Source organism: Ranitomeya variabilis, chromosome 1 (assembly GCF_051348905.1).
Source record: "Ranitomeya variabilis isolate aRanVar5 chromosome 1, aRanVar5.hap1, whole genome shotgun sequence".
Classification (NCBI taxonomy): Eukaryota; Metazoa; Chordata; class Amphibia; order Anura; family Dendrobatidae; genus Ranitomeya; species Ranitomeya variabilis.
The window spans coordinates 341,045,666-341,064,252 of record NC_135232.1 but is presented as its reverse complement, the minus strand read 5'-3'; the positions used below and the strand labels follow the sequence as shown (position 1 = coordinate 341,064,252).

At 41.0% G+C, this 18,587-nt stretch overlaps 1 protein-coding gene across 3 annotated transcripts in view; it reads right to left on the bottom strand.

Moving 5' to 3' along the window:
- Positions 1–18,587, bottom strand: part of DAPK1 (death associated protein kinase 1) — a 193,887-nt gene that overhangs the window by 63,720 nt on the left and 111,580 nt on the right. For all 3 annotated transcript variants that reach the window (XM_077299572.1, XM_077299560.1, XM_077299570.1), the window contains exons 3-10: positions 14,133–14,354; positions 9,021–9,159; positions 8,427–8,556; positions 8,281–8,329; positions 7,586–7,612; positions 5,966–6,118; positions 2,178–2,223; positions 708–797 (exon numbers count right to left, since the gene is read on the bottom strand). In XM_077299572.1, coding sequence (XP_077155687.1) covers positions 708–797; positions 2,178–2,223; positions 5,966–6,118; positions 7,586–7,612; positions 8,281–8,329; positions 8,427–8,556; positions 9,021–9,159; positions 14,133–14,354 — 856 coding nt within the window. The remainder of the gene's footprint in view (positions 1–707; positions 798–2,177; positions 2,224–5,965; positions 6,119–7,585; positions 7,613–8,280; positions 8,330–8,426; positions 8,557–9,020; positions 9,160–14,132; positions 14,355–18,587) is intronic.

Sequence of the window (18,587 nt, the reverse complement as noted above, 5' to 3'; positions counted from 1 at the left end):
TGTGGAATTTCATCCTAATTAAGAACACATACGCATTTGAAATGCATCGGTATCACTATCCTGTCACCACACTTCTATGACCTTTAAATGACTGAAATAAAGTGATAATTTTATCCCATTTGGGCCGAGCTGGACAACCCCACCTCTTTTTTTTCAATCACCACCTTACAACAGCTTCTGCTCCAGGCTCTCCAAAATCCCAAGCTGGAAACATAGGTGACCTGGTGACTTCTTTTTCCACCTTTATGTGCATTTTTACGCAACCACATACATTTTAAGTTCTTTATTCTTCTTTTTCCACCCCCAAAAAAGATTTAATTTATTTTTCAATTGAATTACACAGATTATGGGTGGAAAAAGTTCTGAAATTATTCATTTAGGTATGATTTTTTTTTTACGAGATTAAATGAGCATTTTAAAAAGGGGTGTGTAGACTTTTTACATCTACTGTAGACACCTACCAACCAGATAATAAACAGTGACATCTTAAAGAGTTTGACAGGTTCTTCTTCAACGGCCACGTTCTCATGAATACAAGCCATCAACATAACCCACCAGCTATACATGCGTAGATGTTATACGTGCGCATGAAAGAAGCCAAATAATGTTTTCCAGGAAATAATAAATAGGCACTAACAAACAATAAAATCATGCCATCTAAAGATGAAACCCTGTTGGCATGTACTCAAAGAAAAAGAAAGACATACTTTCCATTTTCTTCGAGCAGCAAACTTCTTGAATTTCTCCATGTTCACGGCGGAGGCTTTTCTGCTCAATGCTTGTTGAGTGTCTTTAGGCTGTAACAAATTTACAAAGAGTCAGAACAGTTGCGACTTCGACCCATTGGGGGGTTTATTTAAAGCATTTGGAGAATAAAAGTCCTCACAATAGATGTAATCACACTGCAGTGTTTTTGTGAGTAATAAAAGGGCTAACGTGAAAGAGATGACAGAGCGGGAATAGGAGCCAAAGTGAGAGATTTAGGTGTCAGCAATGAGACTTCAGGGGCACGAATGTAGGCCAGTTATTACCACCGCAATAAGCTGCAAGGTAAGATGGAGTTCAGCTTCTCCCATGATGGAAGTGAAAAGAACGTTGCCACTTAGGAAAATTAACTCCATCAATAACGCTGCCCCGTACGGTACAAGATGGATTCATACCATACCCAGCTTAACCCTCCCTGCGCAATGAATATCAGTACAGCTTCCTATACATGTGCAGCTACAAATTGAATTTAACTTTGTTGTGAAGTAGAAAAATGCTCCTTCTGGGGATGGCTAAGTACAATATGACATGTCGCAAGTTGATCTGCACCAAAGTACAGTATGTGTTTCTATTAAGCATTATAGCACACAACTTCCGGAAGACCAATACATAAAAAGCCTGTCGCCTGTCCGGCCAATCTACTCGCACACATCTGACATGTTACACATGGCGGGTGACACACACAACCTTTCCATGCTGCTCATCACTGCCGCTATTCCTCAGGTAACATTTAGTGTGATACCTTAGACCAGTGTTCCCCAACTCCGGTCCTCAAGAGCCACCAACAGGTCATGTTTTCAGGATTTCCTTAGTAGTGCACAGGTGATTGAATGCTTGCCTGTCCAGGTGATGCAATCATCACCTGTGCAATACAAAGAAAATCCTGAAAACATGACCTGTTGGTGGCTCTTGAGGACTGGAGTTGGGGAACACTGCCTTAGACGCTAGGTCTCCCGAGATCTCAATCTACACATGCGCCGCCTCTGCCTCTTCCATTACAGCAGTGGAAGTGTGAGGGCTCCAGGCTTTGACAAAACGTCGGCGGAGCCCCCGCACCACAGAACATCTCCAAAACTGCCGCGCATCAGCCTGGGATGGATGGATGGGGACTCCGAGATTTCACAAAATGTTGGGAGGAACCCCCGCATCACTGAGCATCTGCGAAACTGCAGCGCATCAGCCTGGGATGGGACTCCTGTTAAGTACATCTGGACTATAAGACGCATTTTTGTCCGAAATTGTGTGTGAAAAAAGTGCATCTTATAGTCTGAAAAATACGGTAGCTACGAACATTTTTTTTTGTACAGAACAGACAAGAATTTATTTCAATGGACATCAAGTAATACTACACTGATAATTAGCAGTTTGACAGATATGTTAGAATACAAATGAATATTAGTTAGTGCTCCTACCTTAATCCATGGGTGATGCAAACTATCTTCAATGGTCATCCTCTTCCTATAGGATAAATAAGATAATATTGTTACACAGATTAATACTTATTGATAATTTGGCTGCTATACTGTAATACTAGATAAAGATATGTACGCTGAAGAGCCATTTCCTTATCACATTAACTCTGTATTAAAAATGAGCAAAAAGATTTGCAGGATCCTGGTTCAGTGGCCACATCGATAGTTTGTGGTTCCTGGACCAGAGCGCTGCAAATCGCCTCGAACCTGCCGGCATCTCTTTAGATTAGAAGCTCTGGCAGAAGGTTATTGTTGCGGCATGAAGTACACAAGACACAGTGCTGGGCATACTAATTGGAAAAGGTACTGGAGATGCCAGCAGGTAGGATCTCTGAAGGGCTCTAGTCTAGCGGCCACAGACTACCGACGTGGCTGGTGGACCAGAGTCCTTTTCGCTACACTCTACTTTTTATCTAAATAAACAATATGGGGCACATGGACCACTGAGCAAACTGGCACAAATATGTTTGAGAATTCACTATCTTACCCCCAAAATGATGCAACAACAACAACTATTTACATAGGAACCTAAATAGACTGTCTCCCCCACCTGACCGGCATTGTGCTTGCTGTGGAAATACCCTTATTCAGATGTATGGTGGTGTAAATACATGTTTCTATGTTCTTAGAAGTGAAATGCCTAAAAGTAGTTTTACATACTTTGGAATTGATCTCTGTCATACAAAGAAGCAAACTCATCTCCAGGAATTTCTAACATATTCCTATACTCCCATGTTTGTTCTAAAGACAGGTCATTTTATGATTGCATTACAGGATATTATAGAACATGAAAGTCTCTGACTATAAGCTTCTGAGCTAAACATAAGGCCTGGATGTATTTCTCTTCTCACAATGTATCTATTATTTCTCATCTCTAAGTAGCTTAAAGTGAACCTGTCACCAGGTTTGGCCGATACGAGTTACAGCCACTGACTTTCAGGGCTGATATACAGCATTCTATAATACTGTATATAAGCCCCGGATGCGACCAGTAAGAGAAGAAAAATAACTTTTATTATACTCACTTGCAGGGCGGCCCGGTCCTATGGAAGTTGCTCTTCTTGGTCCGGCGCCTCCCAACTTCGTGTGATGCCGCCCTCCTGCTTGCTTCAGGTGGATTAAGCGTCCCTGCATTATCCACACAGGCTCCCCGGAATTGCGCTCCTGCGCAGGCATACTAATTTGCCCTGTTCAGGGCAGAGCAAAGTCCTGCAGTGCGCAGGCGCTGGGGATCTCTGACCTTACCCAGCGCCTGTGCACTGCAGGACTTTACTCTGCCCTCAACAGGGCAAATAAGTACACATGTGCAAGAGAGCGATTCCAGGGAGCCTGTGTGGATGATGAAGCGATGGAGGGCGGCATCGCAAGAAGATGGGAGGCACCGGACCAAGAAGAGCGACACCCATCAGATCGGACCGCTCTCCCAGGTGAGTATAATGAAAGTTATTTTTCTTCTCTTACAGATTGGGTTGGGGGCTTATATACAGCATTATAGAATGCTATACAACAGCCCTGAAAAGTGGTGGCCATGTCTCTAATCGGCCAAACCTGGTGACATGTTCCCTTTAAAATAGAGAAAAACAGAGCCCATAAAAGCTCAGTTTGGACATGTCACCAGTTTTTTTCCCCAGGCACGTGGAGCTGCACAACTGACTGAATATAAATTGATAGATTCCCCTTTTATTGCTACATTGTTTGGCATTGGTCTTCTTCAGGACTCTAAAAGCAGGTGACAGGCACTAAAGAGCTATAACGCCTGATAATTCCTTCTGTCACTTTTCAAAAATGTTGAGAAAAGTTAGAAAGAATTGTCTAAAAATAAACAAAAACTCAAAAACTAAAGGGCTAACTTTTCCTGAGGAATTTTTTGTATTTTATATTAAAAGGAGACACTTTTTGTCTGACCTTTCTCAGGCCAGGTAACACCATTTTCAAGAGTAACTAGATTTTCTCTTTTTCTTAATAACTTTGTCCAGCACAGAAAGTTATGAAACTTCAATAAATTAATTATGGGATTTGTATTTTATAGCATGCAAGTGGCATCCAAACTCTTGCTTTTTTTCTATTCTATTTTCTACACGTTCAGCCTGGGACAGCTCATAGAATCCCACGGTTTGCAGTATCATCTCTACGCTGATGACACACAGATCTACCTATCCGGACCTGACCTCACCTCCTTACTGACCAAAATCCCACACTGTCTGTCTGCTATCTCGACCTTCTTTTCTGCTCGCTTTCTAAAACTGAACATGGACAAAACAGAATTCATCATCTTTCCCCTTCTCACTCTACCCCTCCACCAGACCTATCCATCAATGTCAATGGCTGCTCACTTTCCCCAGTCCCTCATGCTCGGTGCCTCGGGGTGATCCTCGACTCTGCCCTCTCTTTCAAACCACATATCCAATCCCTTGCCTCCTCTTGCCGTCTCAAACTCAAAAATATTTCCCAGATCCGTGCATTCGTCGACAACGAAACCACAAAAACACTAGTGCATGCCCTTATCATCTCCCGCGTTGACTACTGCAACCTCCTACTCTTTGGCCTCCCCTCTAGCACTCTGGCACCACTCCAATCCATCCTACACTCTGCTGCCCGACTAATCTACATGTCTCCCCGCTATTCCCCAGCCTCTCCCCTATGCCAAGCCCTTCACTGGCTTCCTATAGTACAGAGGCTACAGTTCAAAACCCTTACTATGACATACAAAGCCATCCACAACCAGTCTCCTCCATACATCTGCGACACGGTCTCCCGGTACTTACCTACACGCAACCTTCGATCCTCACAAGATCATCTTCTCTACTCCCCTCTTATCTCTTCTTCCCACAACCGCATCCAAGACTTCTCCTGTGCTTCCCCCATACTCTGGAACTCTCTACCCCAACACATCAGACTCTCGCCTACCATAGAAACCTTCAAAAAGAACCTGAAGACCCACCTCTTCCGACAAACCTACAGCATGCAGTGAACCTCAATCTACTGAACCGCCGCACAACCAGCTCTACCCCCTCCTGGTGTATCCTCACCCATCCCCTGCAGATTGTGAGCCCTCGCGGGCAGGGTCCTCTCTCCTTCTGTACCTGTTAGTGCCTTGTTTTTTGCTGATGTTTATTGTATTAGTCTATTTGCCCCCTTTTCACATGTAAAGTGCCATGGAATAAATGGCGCTACAAAAATGTATAATAATAATAAATTCTATTTTCCAGCCTTCAGTTGAATAGATATTGGTAGGGGCGGACAGATAATTGGTGCAACAGGAGCCCAAGAGGAAAAAGGGTCACTTACATCTCCAAAGCAGGTGTAATTGTGCATTATGAAGGGTTTCTGGACTGCAAAGGACACATATACTGTTCTTGTACAAGGGCCCTCTTCTGTCTGTTACCACCACTGGCTATCAGAACGTACTACATCGGAGTACAGATGATGGCAGTGAAAGGGTCAGCCCCGGTTTCCAAATGAATGTCATGTTTATCAGAACAATCTGCTGCAGCAGTACTCCAAAGTGATTTGCAAAGTTTCATAACTTCCATGCTGGGCAAAGTTATTAAAAATAAAATATTTAGTTATTTTTTAAGGCCCAACCATTAGACAGTGTTATAAGAAATAGACTGGCACTGTGCTTACAGCTAAGAAGTGGGAAGGCAGTTTGGCAGTTCTTTCCACATCTAATAATCAGCTTTTTCTAAAAAGTGCTAAAGAGCCTGTGAAAAAAAAGCTAAACTTACTTTGGGTCCTTGACAAGAAGTCGCCGTATAAAATCTTTGGCCAAACCACTTGTGTTGCTAAAAAACTCATCTTCAAATTCATAACTAACAGCAGAAATATTAGCCAAAGTCTCTTGTTTGGTGTCACCAAGAAACGGGGAAGCACCACTCAACCTGGACAGACCAAAACAAAATTAGTTAGCCATTATCTTCATACTTTTCAATAAGGTAACCATTCAAAATGCTTTTAACTATATGCAATTTGGAAGATAACAAAACTCAAGAAGTGAGTAAGAGGCATCGTGCAGTTTTTTTCAGCTGTTTGATGAGCAGTTTTTAAAGGGAACCTGTAGGAAGGACAGTTTACCCCCCTCTAACTATTTATATGTGCATGGTGCTCAAATTTAACAATACCTTTAAATGGCCAGTCTGTTTCTCTATTGCTGTTTCAATTGATATGCATATAGCTATAGTAGATCTGAAGCCAGTGTCCCTCCAGCTCCATTACTTGCCTAGAACTGTCTCTTCCTGCTTGAGTAACGGTTCCTTTGCCTGAAGTCACACAGCACAGAAGCTGTCAATCAGGCAGGAGGCGGTGGCACTGGGTGGAATAGAGCTGGAGTGACAGGGGCTTCAGATCTATAGCCTTATTTGCATATCAATTCCAAAGCTGACTTCTCAGCACGAGAGGTCATGTAAAGGTACTGCTGGACTGGTCTTCGAAAGAACTACATGTACATATAAATTATTTTATTGGGGGGGGGGCAAATCCTGCTCACAAGGTTCCTTTAAGCCGAACCAAGTACTGTATTTAAAGGAGTTTGCACTGAGAAGCATAATCACGGAGTATTTCAAGCAGAAGACACTTCAGAAAATCGCCGGTGATGTTTTTCCTGCAGCATCTTTCTTCATGCTATTTTAACGGTGGCTTTGCCGCCGTTATTTTTTCGATTGTGTGTATAGAAAGTTAGCGGCTTTCAAGCAGCAGTCGCCTGAAGAATTGTCAGGTCACTTCTTTTATCTCCTTTGCGGCTTTGGAAGCCTGAAGTTGTTAAATCAAGCTCAAAAAGCTGGAAAGATGAACAGAAAGCCAGGGCATATGCTCTTTCTTTTGATTCTTTTGTGCTTTGTTAGGAGGGCTCCTGTGCGGACTCGCCTGAAAAAGGCATCGCGTGCACACACACCAAGTCTCTGTCCTCCACTTTTGCCTTTGACTGAAATAACATAATAAACTGCGAGTGTATTTCCAGCCCCGTTAAAAGTATATTCTAGAAAATATAATGCACTGCTGATATATATTAACAAGTGTACATCTAGGCTTAGAAATATTAGCTATAGTTAAAAAATGTTCCCCCATCTTGCCCAAATGGTGGAAATATCAAAGTGTTCATAAGTTGTATATTCGTTTCAAATTTTTTAATAATAATAAGAGCAGAAAATCAGCAACAAGGCCTGGAGAATGCGACAAAGTCACAAGCACAAGTAGTATGAACAATTCTGCATTGATTACATGGCAAGCTGCACATTTCCAGATGCTTTACATGTTGCACATTTCTTCAAAATGAGAGCCTGGATTTATTTCTATTAAAACACAAGTAAAGGAAAAACACAACTGCTGCTGTAAACAGATATGGTACTTACAGAATATATGTTATCACGCCAATACTCCTGTAAAAAGAGAATGAAAGAACAAAAAAAATAGTGAGTGAGCCACTACGAAACGGAATGGGAGGAAGTGATGTACTTGTTTCGGGAGGAAGTGATGTACTTGTTTCGGGAGGAAGTGATGTACTTGTTTCGGGAGGAAGTGATGTACTTGTTTCGGGAGGAAGTGATGTACTTGTTTCGGGAGGAAGTGATGTACTTGTTTCGGGAGGAAGTGATGTACTTGTTTCGGGAGGAAGTGATGTACTTGTTTCGGGAGGAAGTGATGTACTTGTTTCGGGAGGAGGTGATGTACTTGTTTCGGGAGGAGGTGATGTACTTGTTTCGAGGGGAAGTGATGTACTTGTTTCGGGAGGAAGTGATGTACTTGTTTCGGGAGGAAGTGATGTACTTGTTTCGGGAGGAAGTGATGTACTTGTTTCGGGAGGAAGTGATGTACTTGTTTCGGGAGGAAGTGATGTACTTGTTTCATGCAAACACCAGCTAGTGAGTAGGTTCGGCCAAATCTGTTGGCTTCCTTACCGCTACTGTGTACGGCCACTTTTGCTAAGCATCCTGCCCCCTTAGGCTTGGCACTATATAACCACTACATACAATGACACGGTGTAAAACACTTCCGTTGTGTTCCTTTACGATATTTGCAATGCTTTACGTGGCTACAGGGGACTTACCACATATCTGACTCCAAACCAAGTGGCTCATAGTTTACAATTTCGGGAGCTGTCAATAGAATAAGGCAGAACAAGTGAGGACAAATACATTGGAGAAAAACAGAAAACAAAACTTGAACTTTTTAAACTAAGGAATAGTCACTTACCAACAAACTCAGGAGTACCAAAAATATTCTTAAATTCATTTCCGGTATCAATTTTGTGAGCCAAACCAAAATCGATTATCTTAATACGAGGCTTGGGTGAAGTCCTATCGAGCAGCATGATGTTTTCCGGCTAGGCAGAAATAAAAATAGATTACTATTAAAAGGGTTAAAGCAAACCTGTCACACTGCAGATGCACGATATGGAGCACGAGAAACTGAGCATATTGATATTTAGCTATGTGGGAAAAAATTCAGAAAAACTAGTGATTTACATATTGAAATCCCTGACAGTCAAGTGGGTGGGCCTACTTAGTTTGATAGGTTTTCCTGTGTGCGCTACCTATACAAAAAAAAGTAGTCAGTCACTGATTAGCACCGCCCACTTGACTAATCGGGATTTCAATTAATAAATCACTATTTATGATGGATCTACATTTTCAAAGTGATAGGTTCCCTTTAACAGCTGACAAACAGCAAGCGTGTTATACTGACACACGATCAGTGTTATTTATTTAGAAATATCAGAGCAATCTACAAGTTTTACCAATATCCAACATTCATAAATTATTGTACATGCTGGGAAATCGTCTCTACCTTGAGATCAAAGTGAGCGATCTGCAGCGAGTGAAGGTAATTGACGCCATTCAAAATCTGTTTGAGAAACTCTGTGGCTTCCTCTTCTGTCAAGGATTCTTTCTCCGCAAGAAAGTCAAACAGCTCCCCACCCGCAACCCTGGTGATCGAGAGTATACAATGTGTTACGAAAGGAAATCCAGAGGAAATCGGGGAGTGATGAATACAGAAAATCTCAGAATATAAATCATGTCCAATTTTTGATAAATATACTGCCATAGTGACAAAATATACAAAAACAATGTCTTTATAATTCTTACATTAGATAAAACACAAAATCCCTGGACCTAGGCCCTTATTTTGCACATTTAAAATGTAGTATACATGTTGAATCGTGAATTTAGGAAGTTCACTAATTAAAATAGCCTTCCATGTCAATGTACGTACACTGTGCTGTTTATCAATCCTGAGACTTGTAGTACAGCTGCGGAATTTGGAGAAGCAGTTACTCATTTATGCAAATAAATATATATATATATATATATATATATATATATATATATATATATATATATATATATATATATATATATATATATATATTCCTTCTCACCCCCAAGGGGGTTGTCTTTGTTGTCCTTTCTCATTCTCGGGTCCTCTACCAGAGGCCTGGGAGTTTGAGGGTTCGGCACAGGATCTTAGTTGTTCCCAGCATTGCACTTTTCTGGACAGAGAGCTCTGATGTTGCTCCTGAGATCTGTTGTAGCCATTCTTCCAACTTAGGGGTCACTGCGCCAAGGGCTCCTATCACCACTACAATCACTGTTGCCTTCACCTTCCACATCTTCTCCAGTTCCCCTCTGTTGCCCTGGTATTTCTCCAGATTCTCATATTCCTTCTTTCTGATGTTGCCATCACTTGGCATTGCCACATCTATCATCATTGCTGTCTTCTGATCCTTGAAGTCCCACAGGATTTTAGTATATATATATATATATATATATATATGTGTATGTATATGTATATATATGTATATATGTATATATACATATATGTGTATGTATATGTATATATATGTATATATGTATATATACATGTATATATATATATATATATATATATATATATATATATATATATATATATATATATATATATATATATACACACACACACTAGCTGAAGAGCCCAGCGTTGCCTGGGCATAGTAAATATCTGTGGTTAGTTATAGCACCTCACTTCTCTTATTTTCCCATCACGCCTCTCATTTTCCCCCTCACATCTCTCATTTTCTCCCTCCCACAACTCATTTTCCCCCTCACTCCTCTCATTCCCCCCTAACACTTGTCATTTCGACCTCACATGTCATTTTCCGATCACTCCACTATTTTCCCTCACTCCTCTCATTTTGCACTCACACCTTTTCATTTTCACCTCACACCTCTCATTTTCACCTTACACCTCTCATTTTCCCCTCAATATATACATGTTTTTCATCTCCCTTATATATAGTATACACCTGTATGTCATCTCCTGTATATAGTATATACCTGTATGTCATCTCCCCTGTATATAGTATATACCTGTATGTCATCTCCCCTGTAAATAGTATATACCTGCTGTATGTCATCTCCTCCTGTATATTGTATATACCTACGTGTCATCTCCTCCTGTATATAGTATATAGCTGTATGTCATCTCTTCTGTATATATTATATAGCTGTATGTCATCTCCTCCTATATATAGTATACACCTGTATGTCATCTCCTGTATATAGTATATACCTGTATGTCATCTCCCCTGTATATAGTATATACCTGCTGTATGTCATCTCCTCATACCTATGTGTCATCTCCTCTTTTATATAGTATATACCTGTATGTCATCTCCTCCTGTATAAAGTATATACCTGTGTGTCATCTCCCCTGTATATAGTATATACCTGTGTGTCATCTGCTCCTGTATATAGTATATACCTGTGTGTCATCTCCCCTGTATATAGTATATACCTGTGTGTCATCTGCTCCTGTATATAGTATATATCTGTGTGTCATCTCCTCCTGTATTAGACCTCGTTCACACGTTATTTGGTATTTTTACCTCAGTATTTGTAAGCTAAATTGGCAGCCTGATAAATCCCCAGAAAACAGGAAGCCCTCCCCCCTGGCTCACACATACAAATAATAGACAGGTCATGTGACTGACAGCTGCCGGATTCCTATATGATACATTTGTTGCTCTTGTACTTTGTCTGCTTATTAATCAGATTTTTATTTTTGAAAGATAATACCAGACTTGTGTGTGCTTTAGGGCGAGTTTCATGTGTCACGTTGTGTGGGTTGAGTTGCGTGTGGCGACATGCATGTAGCGACTTTTGTGAGAGGAGTTTTGTGTGGCGACATGCGTGTAGCAACTTTTTGTGTGTCGAGTTGCATGTGACAGGTTAGTGTAGCAAGTTGTGTGCAGCAAGTTTTGCGCATGGCGAGTTTTATGTGTGGTGCGTTTTGAGTATGTGCAAGTTTTATGTGAGGCAACTTTTGCATGTGTTGCAACTTTTGAGCATGTGGCAATTTTTCCGCATGTGCAAGTTTTGCCTGTGGCGAGTTTTCCATGGGGCGAGTTTTCCATGAGGTGAGTGTTGCGTGAGCCTAGTTTTGCATGGGGCGAGTTTTGCATGTGGCGAATTTTGAGCGTGGCGAGTTTTGAGCGGTGACGTTTGTGTTTCGACTTTTATGTGGCGAGGTTGGTGTATGTGTGGTGAAATGTGTGCTGAGGGTCGTATATGTGTTCAATCACGTGGTAGTGTGTGGCGCATTTTGTGTGTGTGTTCATATCCCCGTGTGTGGTGAGTATCCCATGTCGGGGCCCCACCTTAGCAACTGTACGGTATATACTCTTTGGCGCCATCGCTCTCATTCTTTAAGTCCCTCTTGTTCACATCTGGCAGCTGTCAATTTGCCTCCAACACATTTCCTTTCACTTTTTCCCCATTATGTAGATGGGGGCAAAATTGTTTGGTAACCTGGAAAGCGCGGGGTTAAAATTTCGCCTCTCAACATAGCCTATGATGCTCTCAGGGGTCCAGGCGTGTGACTGTGCAAAATTTTGTGGCTGTAGCTGCGACGGTGCAGATGCCAATCCCGGACATACGCACATACATACACACATTCAGCTTTATATATTAGAGATTATATATTTAAATATAACAGAGGCTTTTTTACTTATATACTGGGGAATCTAGCTTTATAGGCACGCTTTAGGGATGCACATTACGTGATCTATAAAGCACTGGGGGCAGTTTAGTATTTAGCAGGGAAAATTAAGTAACAGTTTAGGTATTTTACTAAATGAATAAAGATTATTAAAAAAGATAATCTACATAAAGCCCAGAAATGTGTCAGAGGGCAGTGCAGTAACATTTTTAAAATATAATTCCCATATATAATTGATATAAAATGAGGTGCAACTTTGAACGCACATTGGATTCATTTTGTAAGCAAGTCTTGAAATGCCTTCCAGCCTATTCTCATCCAAAACTACAATCAAAATTCTGCAGACATTTGTGCTCCTACCTGTCAGCCCTTGCTTGTTCACAGCCTGCTTAAGAGGTCATTATAGCAGCAGTAGCCTGTTACATTGGAGGAGTGGGACTATTCCCATTAATATGACATATCCATTTACAACTACGCTTTTGTGGAACCAAAAAAATAAATATGGATGGAAAGGAGCTCAAATAGTGTTCAAATATACATCAATGAGTCTCGTTACAGCAAATTAACATATCATTGAGTACATTTGAATCTCGTGTTTGGGGGGTAGAGACCCCCACAACTCAGTGGCGTGCACAGTTGGGGGTATTGTACCCAGCCTGGAAAGTACAAATGTCAGAAAATTGCTTGTTGAAAATGTTGTTGTTACCTTTATAGAAAGCCTAGAATTACAATTTTTGATGACTGACACAGCACGGCACTTGCGGTGGGTTGGTGTGCAAGGAAGATCCTATAATCTCAATCAGTAATTAGAAATTGGCACTCGCTTGTGATTCAAAAAGGATCATTTTTATTTGTGATAGTAATCCAATCCAATAAGACAAGACGTTTCGGTCTAGAAGTCGACCTTCGTCCGTCTACAGATTGCTTCTGGAACACTATAACTAGCGCGAAGAAGGCAATGGATATCGCACCACTTCCCTCCCTCATAGGTTAATGCCTGCTGGGGGTCAGTGAGCTCCTGAATGATTGACAGGTCAGACCAGATGCACTCTTCAGTGCAGCAAGCAGAGGCAGCTTGGCTTCTGCACCATCAGAGGAGCTCAGTTACACTAAAGCTGGCTGGATCCAAGAATATGGCAAGCTTCAGATCAGAGCTTAAAGGCTCTATAAAAGAGAGCTTGCAAGCTTATGTGCCTCGTCTACCAAAATGGCCACATCTGATGGACTGCAGTGAAGGCCATTAAACTAGGAAACGAACAGTGGCCTATAGAATGATAAATTCGATCTAGAGAATGGAGAGGATATTTAACATGTAAATTACAAAGTTGCTTGGTTTTTTTTACAAGCAATTTGCAATTTTACCCATTAAAGAACTTGAGAATAATTCTTTAACTTGGCAGTTTCCATCAGTCTCAGACACTGAAGCCGCAGTGTGTAGGCTGGACCGATAACTTCTCTTTGCCACAACTGAAAACATCAGTTGGACCCCCCACAGATTTAACAGCTACATTGAAGGTGTTTCCTACTTTTTTGGCCTTTCATTAGGGTCTTTCCTAGTAAGAAAAAAAAAAAAAAAAAGATAATGTATAAGAACAATAATGTGCGGAATCTAAGCAAATTAGATGGCATTAAAACTAATTCATGAACAGACCCCGCAGAGTGTCAGCGTCTTATTGAATGGCTGTTTGCCAGCTCTTTCTGTTCCTCATTGGGCACTTCACAGACAGGCTACACTGGCTACAAACTCATTTTGCTAAGCAAAATGCTGAAGCAGAAATAATGAAGAGCCCTTGAAATAACAGGCTTCAGCTGGTGTTGTGTGTTTCTTGTGGGTGCGCAGGAAGCCCATTACATCATTCGTTTCACGAGTGAGACACAAACAAGCATGTGAAGGGTAGAGGGGGGCTTTGTGGCACTTACAGCTCCAGAATGAGAATGACATCTGTTTTGTTCTCATACACCTCATGCAGCGTGATCACATTAGGATGTTGGATTTCTTTCAGTATGCTGACCTCCCTTTCAATATCCTCCCGGGTCACCCCACGACGACTCGATTTGGTTCTCCTCTTCTTGATACATTTTGCAGCATAGTGCACACCTGAGCTTTTCTCCTGGCATTTCTTCACTACCGCAAATTGTCCACTGAAAGAAGAACACAAAAAGAAAGGTTAAAACTTGGGGCAGGTAGGGCTTATACATACAAGAACATGTACAGGTGCTTCTCACAAAATTATAATATCAGCAAGAAGTTAATTTATTTCAGTTCTTCAATACAAAAAGTGAAATTCATATATCATATAGATTCATTACAAACAGAGTGATCTATTTCAAGTGTTTATTGCGGTTTATGTGGATGATTATGGCTTACAGCTAATGAAATCCCAAAAGTCATTATCTCAGTAAATTAGAATACTTTATAACACCAGCTTGAAAAATTATTTTAAAATCCAAAATGTTGGCCTACTGAAATGTATGTTCAGTAAATGCACTCAATAACTGGACGGGGCTCTTTTTGCATCAATTACTGCATCAATGCGGCATGGCATGGAGGCGATCAACCTGTGGCACTGCTGAGGTGTTATGGAAGCCCAGGTTGCTTTGATAGCAGCCTTCGCTCGTCTGCAATTTTGGGTTTGGTCTCTCTCATCTTTCCCTTGACAATATCCCATAGGTTAAGGTCAGGCGAGTTTGCTGGCCAATCAAGCACAGTGATAGTATTGGTACTTTTGGCAGTGTAGACAAGTGCCAAGTCCTACTGGAGATTGAAATTTCAATCTCCAAAAAGCTTGTCAGCAGAGGGAAGCATGAAGTGCTCTAAAATTTCCTGGTAGACGGCTACACTGACTTTGGTAATGATAAAACACAGTGGACTTATACCAGCAGATGACATGGCTCCCAAAACCATCACTGATTGTGGAAACTTCACACTAGAACTCAAGCAACTTGGATTAGGTGCCTCTCCACTCTTCCTCCAGACTCTGATTTCCAAAGGAAATGTAAAATTTACTTTCATCTGAAAACAACACTTTGGATCACTGAGCAACAGTCCAGTTCTTTTTCTCCTTGGCCCAGGTAAGACGCTTCTAGCGTTGTTTATTGGTCATGAGTGGCTTGACACAAGAAATGCGACACTTGTAGCCCATGTCCTGGATACATCTGTGTGTGGTGGCTCTTGAAGCAATGACTTCAACAGCAGTCAACTCCTTGTGAATCTCATCCAAATTTTTTAATGGCCTTTACTTAACAATCCTTTCAAGGCTGCAGTTATCCCAGTTGCTTGTGCATCTTTTTCTACCTCACTCTTTCTTCCAACTCAACTTTCCATTAATATGCTTGGATACAGCACTCTGTGAACAGCCAGCTTCTTTAGCAATTACCTTTTGTGGCTTACCCTCCTTGTGGAGTGTGTAAATGACTGCCTTCTGGACATCTGTCAAGTCAGCAGTCCTCCCCATGATTGTGGAGCCTACTGAAACAGACTAAGGGACCTTTTTAAATGCTTAGGAAGCCTTTGCAGGTGGGTCATTCCATGGTAAATTACGTTACATTCACAAGCCAAAAACTGGCTACAGACTGTTCTTTGAAGATAGGCACAAAAAGGAGTGAATGTATATTGTACATTAAACTATTCTCAATAGATTTCAACACAGTTTGATTTTTCAACAATAAAATTTAAATCCAAAATACGGTGTTATTACTTGGTAACTTGCGTTACAAAAAAAGGAAAGGCAATTGTCCTTCATGAGTCTGCCAAATTTTCTGTTCTGGTAAACAGGGGAGAAGCACTATTTTTATTGTAACCATAACACCATACCATAGTCCCAGCAACTTTAAAAAAATGTATTTTAACCTCTCAGGTTAAAAGCAACAGTTATTACAAGAAATATAGATAATTTTCTTTAGCGCACAGTATAGTAACTTTCGTTACTAAGCTGATGGTAACTTAAGTTAAATTATGTTACCATCCATTGGATTAAACTTATTGTAACGTAAGTTACTATATTGTGTTGTAACGTAAGCTACCATGGAATGACCCAGGTGCTTTTGTTAACCCCTTCATGACCCAGCCTATTTTGGCCTTAATGACCTGGCCGTTTTTTGCAATTCTGACCAGTGTCCCTTTATGAGGTAATAACTCAGGAACGCTTCAACGAATCCTAGTGATTCTGAGATTGTTTTTTCGTGACATATTGGGCTTCATGTTAGTGGTAAATTTAGGTCGATAATTTCTGAGTTTATTTGTGAAAAAAACGGAAATTTGGCGAAAATTTTGAAAAATTCGCAATTTCGCAATTTTCACATCTTGAATTTTTATTCTGTTAAACCAGAGAGTTATGTGACACAAAATAGTTAATAAATAACATTTCCCACATGTCTACTTTACATCAGCACAATTTTGGAAAAAAATTTTTTTTTTTGCTAGGAAGTTATAAGGGTTAAAATTTGACCAGTGATTTCTCATTTTTACAACAAAATTTACAAAACCATTTTTTTTAGGGACCACCTCACATTTGAAGTCAGTTTGAGGGTTCTATATGGCTGAAAATACCCAAAAGTGACACCATTCTAAAAACTGCACCCCTCAAGGTGCTCAAAACCACATTCAAGAAGTTTATTAACCCTTCAGGTGTTTCACAGCAGCAGAAGAAACATGGAAGGAAAAAATGAACATTTAACTTTTTAGTCACAAAAATGATCTTTTAGCAACAATTTTTTTATTGTCCCAAGGGTAAAAGGAGAAACTGGACCACGAACTTTGTTGTCCAATTTGTCCTGAGTACGCTGACACCTCATATGTGGGGGTAAACCACTGTTTGGGCGCCCGGCAGGGCTCGGAAGGGAAGGAGTGCCATTTGACTTTTTGAATGAAAAATTGGCTCCAATCTTTAGCGGACACCATGTCGCGTTTGGAGAGCCCCCGTGTGCCTAAACATTGGAGCTCCCCCACAAGTGACCCCATTTTGGAAACTAGACCCCCAAGGAACTTATCTAGAAGCATAGTTAGCACTTTAAACCCCCAGGTGCTTCACAAATTGATCCGTAAAAATGAAAAAGTACTATTTTTTCACAAAAAAATTCTTTTAGCCTCAATTTTTTCATTTTCACATGGGCAACAGGATAAAATGGATCCTAAAATTTGTTGGACAATTTCTCCTGAGTACACCGATACCTCACATGTGGGGATAAACCAGTGTTTGGGCACATGGTAAGGCTCGGAAGGGAAGGAGCGCCATTTGACTTTTTGAATGAAAAATTATCTCCATCGCTAGCGGACACCATGTCACAATTGGAGAGCCCCTGTGTGCCTAAACATTGGAGCTCCCCCACAAGTGACCCCATTTTGGAAACTAGACCCCCCAAGGAACTTATCTAGAAGCATAGTGAGCACTTTAAACCCTCAGGTGCTTCACAAATTGATCCGTAAAAATGAAAAAGTACTTTTTTTTTTCACACAAAATTTCTTTTAGCCTCAATTTTTTCATTTTCACATGGGCAACAGGATAAAATAGATCCTAAAATTTGTTGGGCAATTGCTCCTGAGTACGCCGATACCTCATATGTGGGGGTAAACCACTGTTTGGGTGCACGGCAAGGCTCGGGAGGGGAGGCGTGCCATTTGACTTTTTGAATGGAAAATTAGCTCCAATCGTTAGCGGACACCATGTCGCGTTTGGAGAGCCCCTGTGTGCCTAAACATTGGAGCTCCCGCACAAGTGACCCCATTTTGGAAACTAGACCTCCCAAGGAACTAATCTAGATGTGTGGTGAGCACTTTGAACCCCCAAGTGCTTCACAGAAGCTTATAACGCAGAGCCATGAAAATAAAAAATAATTTTTCTTTTCTCAAAAATGATTTTTTAGCCCACAATTTTTTATTTTCCCAAGGGTAACAGGAGAAATTGGACCCCAAAAGTTGTTGTCCAGTTTCTCCTGATTACGCTGATACCCCATATGTGGGGGTAAACCACTGTTTGGGCACATGCAGGGGTTCGGAAGGGAAGTAGTGACTTTTTGAAATGCAGACTTTGATGGAATGCTCTGCGGGCGTCAGGTTGCGTTTGCAGAGCCCCTGATGTGCCTAAACAGTGGGAACTCCCCACAAGTGACTCCATTTTGGAAACTAGAGCCCCAAGGGAACTTATCTAGATGTGTGATGAGCACTTTGAACCCCCTAGTGCTTCACAGAAGTTTATAACGCAGAGCCGTGAAAATAATAAATGTGTTTCCTTTCCTCAAAAATATTTTTTTAGCCCAGAATTTTTTATTTTTGAAAGGGTAACAGGAGAAATTTGACCCCAAAAGTTGTTGTCCAGTTTCTCCTGAGTACGCCGATACCCCATATGTGGGGGTAAACCACTGTTTAGGCACATGCCT